Here is a 7,431-nt window from a genome sequence, read left to right as displayed (position 1 = left end):
GAGGCCCCACCCCATGCCTGCAGTGCTCTAGAGCCCCCCCCAGCACCTGCAGTGCCCCAGAGCCCCCCCCAGTGCCTTCAGCACCCCGGAGCCCCCCCTCAGCACCTTCAGCACCCCGGAGCCCCCCCTCAGCACCTGCAGCGCCCCGGAGGCCCCCCCCGGCACCTGCAGCGCCTCGGAGGCCTCCCCCCAGCACCGGCAGCGCCCTGGAGCCCCTCCTCCAACACCTAAGATTTAGTCAGGGGTATTACATTATAAGTCATGGGCAGGTCACAGAACATGAATTTTTGTTTATTGCCCATGACCTGTCCATGACTTCTAGTAAAAATACCCATGACTAAATCGTAGCCTTCATCATGGGATTCACCACAAAGAAGGGGGAGGTGTGAAAGACAGAGGCAGGCAACTCACGTGGAGCTGAGAGACCACACGGAAGAAAATGGTGCAAATGATGTGGGAATTAGCTAATGTATTTTACAAAAAAATCTTTGTCCAGCCCTAGTCAAGACATTTACGGCATTACTGTGTAGGTTCTCTTATGTCTGATAAAAGCTGAGTCCTGTCTAAAACTTTTCCCCGCGCTCAGGGGCATGTGAAGGATCTCTCTCGCATGTGGATTCTCTGATGTTTCCTGAGAGTCGAGCTCTGGCTGAAGCTTTTCCCACACTCGGAACACGTGTAGGGTCGCTCTCCTGTGTGGACTCTCTGATGTTTGATCAGGTCCGAGCGCCGACTGAAGCTTTTCCTGCACTCAGAGCACGTGTAGGGTCGTTCCCCTGTGTGGATTATCTGATGTGCGATAAGGTGTGTGCTCAATCTGAAGCTTTTCCCGCACTCCAGGCATTGGTAAGGTCTCTCTCTTGTGTTCATTCTTTCATGTCTAATAACATGTGAGCTGCTACTATAGCTTTTCTCTGGCCTTTGCTGACTCTCACAGGCTTTTGTCTCTGCACAACTCCAAGAAACTTTCCCTTTGGATCTTCCTGCTAATGTCCCACGTGGTTCTACTCGCTCAGCATCTTCCTGCTGGGAATACTCCTTGTTCTCACTCACCATCCCATCTCCTAGAAAGACACAGAGAGAATCCAGACATAAGTCATTCCCTGTGCTGGGGAGAAAGGAAACCTCGGGGACAGGAATGGGAAAAGATGGGAACAAACCAAAATAAGTGCAGGAGAGACAAAACAGGATTTGATTTCCACCCTCTCCCCTGCCAAAGCCCTTCCCCACATGACAGAGAGGTGGCCAATAAATTTTCACACAGTACACCATGGTCCAAGAGCTAGAGCAGTCACATTTGGGGTATGAGGGTACAAGGGACTTCGGGATGTGGTTACTTTGACTCGGGTCTGCGCACTGCTGTGTGGACGCCAGAGCGCTAGGTTCCAGCACATGTTAGAAAAGTCTTAACGTAGGATTAAAATCTATCGCAGACACTCAAGCCCGGGGTTTCTTCACATGGGTCATCTGACTCAAGTCCCACTAAGCTGGGGTTACACTGCAGTGTAGACATACCCGCTGTCTTCTGCTGTAAGCGTTGGTGGAAGGGGTCTCATACTATGTGAGAAGATTTGCATCATGAGAAAACCACCTGTATTTTATTTTCACATTTTCTAATCTGTCAAGGAAGCAGGAGGTGGAGAAGTGATACAAATGCATAAGACACAAGAGCAAAGCTAAGAGACGAAAGCATAGAACTGGGACTCAACATTCTTGTATCCTGCAGTTTGAACTTGGAGTCTGACACATTCAGTCCTTCACTGACCGTCATCACGTGCACAGCATGGAAGTGCTCCTTGTCCAAAAAGGCCATCAGATGGTGAAGGAATGTACACTGAAGGCATCAATTATTTATCTCTTTGCCTCATTAAGCTTTCAACCCAAAAGGCAAAGGACAATTGCTCCCAGTTTAACCATGGCATCCTTTGGCACCAGAATGAATGCCCCTGAACTAAGAAGTAGTGTTCTGAAAATAAATAGTTTAGCTGTGTCATGGGATATCATAGTTTCCATTTCTGGGGTGAAAATCAACCACTGGGTATCTGCTATTTCTACCTGAGTTCTTGTGTACTCCTAGGCCTTGGTTGGGGTAATTTGACACTTCTCCGGATTAGCATCCTTACCAAACCACACCAAATGTCAGTAGTGATAGTGAGGAATAGCTTCCCCAAACATGCCTGGTTTATTTATTTAATCTGGTGCCACAGATCTAGGAGACTAAATTCAGGCCTGGATCAGAATCCCTGTAACCCAGGGATTTTGGGGTGTTTATTAAAAACAGGTATAATCCTGCAGCTGTCTCACATTCAACACTGATTTCATTTTATACATATTTGCAGCATCTACAAGGGATGAGCTCATTAGCGATTATCTTTAAAAAGTCATGGAAGACAGGACAGACTCCAGAAGACTGGAAAAGGGCAATTATAGCGCCCATCTATAAAAAGAGAAATAAGGACAACCCGGAGAATTACAAATAGTCAGTTTAACTTCTGTACCTGAAAAGATAATGGAGCAAATAATTTGCAAACACCTAGACGATAATAAGGTGATAAGTAACAGTCAGCATGGATTTGTCAAGAACAAATCATGTCAAACCAAACTGATAGCTTTCTTTGACAGGGTAACAAGCCTTGTGGATAGGGGGAAAGCGGTAGATGTGGTATATCTTGACTTTAGTAAGGCTTTTGATACTGTCTCGCATGACCTTCTCATAAACAAACTAGGGAAATGCAACATAGATGGAGCTACTATAAGGTGGGTGCATAACTGGCTGGAAAACCATTCCCAGAGAGTAGTTATCAGTGACTCACAATCATGCTGGAAGGGCATAACAAATGGGGTCCCGCAGGAATCGGTTCTGGGTCCAGTTCTGTTCAATATCTTCATCAATGATTTAGATAATGGTATAGAGAGTACACTTACAAAGTTTGCGGACGATACCAAGCTGGGAGGGGTTGCAAGTGCTTTGGAGGATAGGATTACAATTCAAAATGATCTGGACAAACTGGAGAAATGGTCTGAAGAAAACAGGATGAAATTCAATAAGGACAAATGCAAAGTATTCCACTTAGGAAGGAACAATCAGTTGCACACATACAAAAAGAGAAATGACTGCCTAGGAAGGAGTACTGCGGAAAGGGAACTGGGGGTCATAGTGGACCACAAGCTAAATATGAGTCAACAGTGTAACTCTGTTGCAAAAAAAAGTGAACATCATTCTGGGATGTATTAGCAGGACTGCTGTGAGTAAAACACGAGAAGGAATTCTTCCACTCTACTCCGCACTGATTAGGCCTCAACTGGAGTATTGTGTCTAGTTCTGGGTGCCACATTTTAGGAAAGATGTGGACGAATTGGAGAAGATCCAGAGAAGAGCAACAAAAATTATTAAAGGTCTAGAAAACGTGACCTATGAGGGAAGACTAAACATGATAACAGTTTTCAAGTACGTAAAAGGTTGTTACAAGGAGGAGAGAGAAAAATTGTTCTTCTTAACCTCTGAGGATAGGACAAGAAGCAATGGGCTTAAATTGCAGCAAGGGAGGTTTAGATTGGACATTAGGAAAAACTTCCTAACTGTCAGGGTGGTGAAGCCCTGGAATAAATTGCCTAGGGAGGTTGTGTTTTTTATTTACGTTACAGAAAGAGATAGGTGAAGTATTGTAATTTCAGGGCTAGGCACAAACATAACAGAAAAATAAGTAATGCTAGGCCTGGAATGTTCAAAACAAAATTCTAATCTTGTGCTTTTGTTTAATATCTGCATAACCGTCAAAATATAAAATATATGTCATGTTTAAACTTACAACATATCCCCTACATGGAAGGTGTAGCAATTACTATCTATGAAAAACATGTCACAGAAAATAGAGAAAATATTAGCTAAAGTGATGTAGGGAAAATTGTGAAACTCCCCCCAGTTAGGTATAAATACAGGAGGAATAAGCACAGAATCTCTCAGACACTGTGAGCACTGTAATCCTGTCTTCCACAGGGATTGGTAATGTAGGTACTCTTCCTTTCTGTATTAAGCTGTATTAATCTTTGACTAATAATCATTGATTAATCAATTGATTAAGCCTAGTTATTGGACATCTCTTCTTTTTAATTCATAATGTACCCACAACAAGTGTGAATGTGTCCAGTTACTTCAATTCGTTGCACAATCTGTGGTATGCCTCTCTTCACTGTTTCAGAGTACACATTTTAAAATGGTTGTTTCCTTGGGAGCATGCCCAATAGTTTGCAGTCTTCTTTCCCAATTATTAAACTGCACTTGAACTTCCTCCATGTCACCATACAGAGGTGGGGAAAAGACACATATAAAATAAGATATTATGATTTTAGCAAGCGGTCATTTGTCTCAAAGTTCCCAATAAATCTGAGGTACATGCTGTCAAACAAAGGTAACCTCCATTTATGAAACCAAACCGCCTTCAGGACAGAGAGAAAAACACACAACACAGAGGGGTAGAAGATACTTTCATATAATATTAAATTCCAGAGCAGATAATATCTGATAACTCAAAATCAAAACAGATTCTCCCACTGCGTTCGCCTCTGATCCATTCAATTTTCCTTCACTCTGTGCCACCTCATTATTATTGAGTCATGTTACTTACAAAAGATTTAGTTTCATCACAAGGGGGAAAACAGCCAACCTTCCCATCTGCAAACAATCCATGCTCAGCAGGAAAAAGGCCAGAAGCAGCTTTGCCAAGAGATGGAAGCAGAGATGAAAGCACAGAATGATTACTGTGTCTTTCGGATCCATTCAAATCCCCCCTCCAGGCATGTGACACTTTCATCTTTAGCCCCAGTGAGTCGGATTTAGGATCGAAGTGTGACACCTAAGCACAGAGAGCGCTCAGAACATGGCATCACGTGACACTTTGGGAGGTCCAGGGATAGAACATGGGGAGGATAAACGCTATTGTGGCTTACACAGAAGCTAATGCTGCTGGGGCAAGGAGGGATTGTGACAGTGATGGGGAAGAAGGGAATCCCTCTGACTCACCCTGTCTCCTTCAGGAGTCACAGAGGCTGAAATGACACATTTTGCCTACCCCACTCCTGCTCTTTGTTCTATTACAATCTATTTTAATTGAGGAAAATGGTAGAAAAAATACTTCTGTCCAGCACAACCCTGAGCAAGGTGAGAACAACTGGGATTGAGACAATCTGTCCCCAAGGGGAACACGGTGACTAACAATCACTTTGTAATGGGGGAATAGTATCAATGTGATGCTCGGGGTTTGTCTAGACTAGGGGAAATGATGGAGGTGAGCTCAGGGGAGAAAGCTAACCCCAGCCACTGTACCCGGGTTATGTCTGCACTGCAAATGTAGTTGTGTTGTTACAACTAGATCGCTAAGATGAGACACTGCATCCATGCACAATCCCAGTGGAGACAAGGCACGGGTAAGTTTTTACCTCAGTGTGAGCTAGTCCAGGTCAACCCATCTCCCCCACCTGGCACTGATGCATATTTCTGGCAGGGGAGGACACTCCCAGGATTTGTAAGACAAAGGAGTTGATAAAGGATGATGGGATTCACCGCAAATCAGTGGGAGGTGGGGAGATGGAAAAGACAGAGGCCGGCAACTCACGTGGAGCTGAGAGACCACACTGAAGAAAATGGTACAAACTGTGGGCATTAGCTAATGTATTTTACAAAAATTCTTTGGTGAGCCCTAGTCAAGACATTTATGGCGTTACTCACCTGTGTGGATTTTCTTATGTTTGATAAAAGCTGAGCTCCAACAAAAGCTTTTCCCGCACTCAGAGCACGAGTAGGGTCTCTCTCCTGTGTGGATTCTCTGATGTATGCTGAATGTTGAGCTCCCACTAAACCTTTTCCCACACTCAGAGCATGTGTAGGGTGTCTCCCCAGTGTGGATTCTTTGATGTGCCAACATGTGTGACTTGTGTTTGAAGCTTTTCCCACACTCAGAGCACGTGTAGGGTCGCTCTCCTGTGTGGATTCTCTGATGTGTGGTAAGCTGTGACCTCTGGCTGAAGCTTTTCCCGCACTGAAGGCATGTGTATGGCCGCTCTCCTGTGTGGACTCTCAGATGTGTGATGAGGTGAGAGTAGAGTTTGAAGCTGTTCCCGCACTCAGAGCACAAGTAGGGTCGCTCTCCTGTGTGGATTCTGTGATGTGCGAGAAGGTGTGATCTGTTTATAAAACTTTTCCTGCACTCAAGGCATGTGTAGAGACGCTCTCCTGTGTGGATTCTCTGATGTTTGTTGAGGCTCGAGCTCTGGCTGAAGCTTTTCCCACACTCAGAGCACGTGTAGGGTCGCTCTCCTGTGTGGACTCTCTGATGTTTGATCAGGTCTGAGCGCCGACTGAAGCTTTTCCCACACTCAAAGCACGTGTAGGGTCGCTCTCCTGTGTGGATTATCTGATGTGTGATGAGGTTTGAGCTCTGACTAAAACTTTTTCCACACTCAAGGCATGTGTAGGGTCTCTCTCCCATGTTAATTCTCTCATGTCTAATAACGTCTGAGTCGCTACGGAAGCTTTTCTCTGGCCTATGCTGACTCTCACAGGCTTTTGCCTCTGCACAACTCCAAGAAACTTTCCCTTTGGTTTTTCCTGCTAATGTCCCTCGTCGTTCTACTTGCTCAGCATCTTCCTGCTGCGGATTCTTTTCCTTGTTCTCACTCAGCATCCCACCTCCTGGAAGGATAAAGAGAGAATCCAGACATAAGTCACTCCCTGTGCTGGGGAGAGAGGATACCTCAGGGAGAGGAATGGGAAAAGGTGGAAACAAACCAAAATAAGTGCTGGAGAGATCAAACAATCAAGATTTGATTTCCAACCTCTCCCTTGCCCTTTCCAAAGCCCTACTCTGGAGGACAGAGAATAGAGGGTCATTTCTGAGTCTACATCCCACTCACGGGGAAGGAAGATTGGGGAGGGAGCTACAGCTACGTGTCAGTCAGGAGAGGCAGTAAGTCATCTTCCTTGAGGATGCCACACCTGCTGGGAACAATTCCGAGTTTGGAGAGCTCACAAGATGTTTGTAGAGAATCCCAAACATTTCCTTCATTCATGGACAGTTTCTGAGTTGGTTTAACGAATGCCTCACCTGTCTGGAGCTCTCTTTCCTCAGAGCCCTGGAGATCTGGGACCCATGGCTCTTCCCCTCGTTCCAGCCGGGAGATCACATCAGGTTTGGAAACTGGAAACCCTGCGTATGAGAACAAAAACAAGGAAGATCAGTTGAATTTGTGGGATACTTGTCACAAAGAGCATTCCATGATTCTACCCTCAGCTCATTTTTAAGCATCCCAGGCCACCTTCCTGGGCTCCAAGCAGCAGGACAGTTATTTTTATTAATCATGTTAATTACATTAATGCCTAAGGGACAATAAAAAACGGGGCCCCATTGTTCTAGGCATTGTGTAAACACAGAGTAG

General features: G+C 45.1%; 1 protein-coding gene across 3 annotated transcripts in view; it reads right to left on the bottom strand.

The window, feature by feature from the left end:
* Positions 1 to 205: 205 nt before the first annotated feature.
* Positions 206 to 7,431, bottom strand: part of LOC144272474 (uncharacterized) — a 28,151-nt gene continuing 20,925 nt past the window's right edge. For all 3 annotated transcript variants that reach the window (XM_077830550.1, XM_077830552.1, XM_077830551.1), the window contains exons 4-6: positions 7,101 to 7,202; positions 5,726 to 6,688; positions 206 to 1,064 (exon numbers count right to left, since the gene is read on the bottom strand). In XM_077830550.1, the coding sequence (XP_077686676.1) occupies positions 583 to 1,064; positions 5,726 to 6,688; positions 7,101 to 7,202 (1,547 nt within the window). In that variant the 3' untranslated portion in view covers positions 206 to 582. The remainder of the gene's footprint in view (positions 1,065 to 5,725; positions 6,689 to 7,100; positions 7,203 to 7,431) is intronic.

This window comes from Eretmochelys imbricata, chromosome 11, assembly GCF_965152235.1.
Source record: "Eretmochelys imbricata isolate rEreImb1 chromosome 11, rEreImb1.hap1, whole genome shotgun sequence".
Taxonomy (NCBI): domain Eukaryota; kingdom Metazoa; phylum Chordata; order Testudines; family Cheloniidae; genus Eretmochelys; species Eretmochelys imbricata.
The sequence above is the reverse complement of the archived record's forward strand: the minus strand, read 5'-3'. Positions and strand labels throughout refer to the sequence as shown.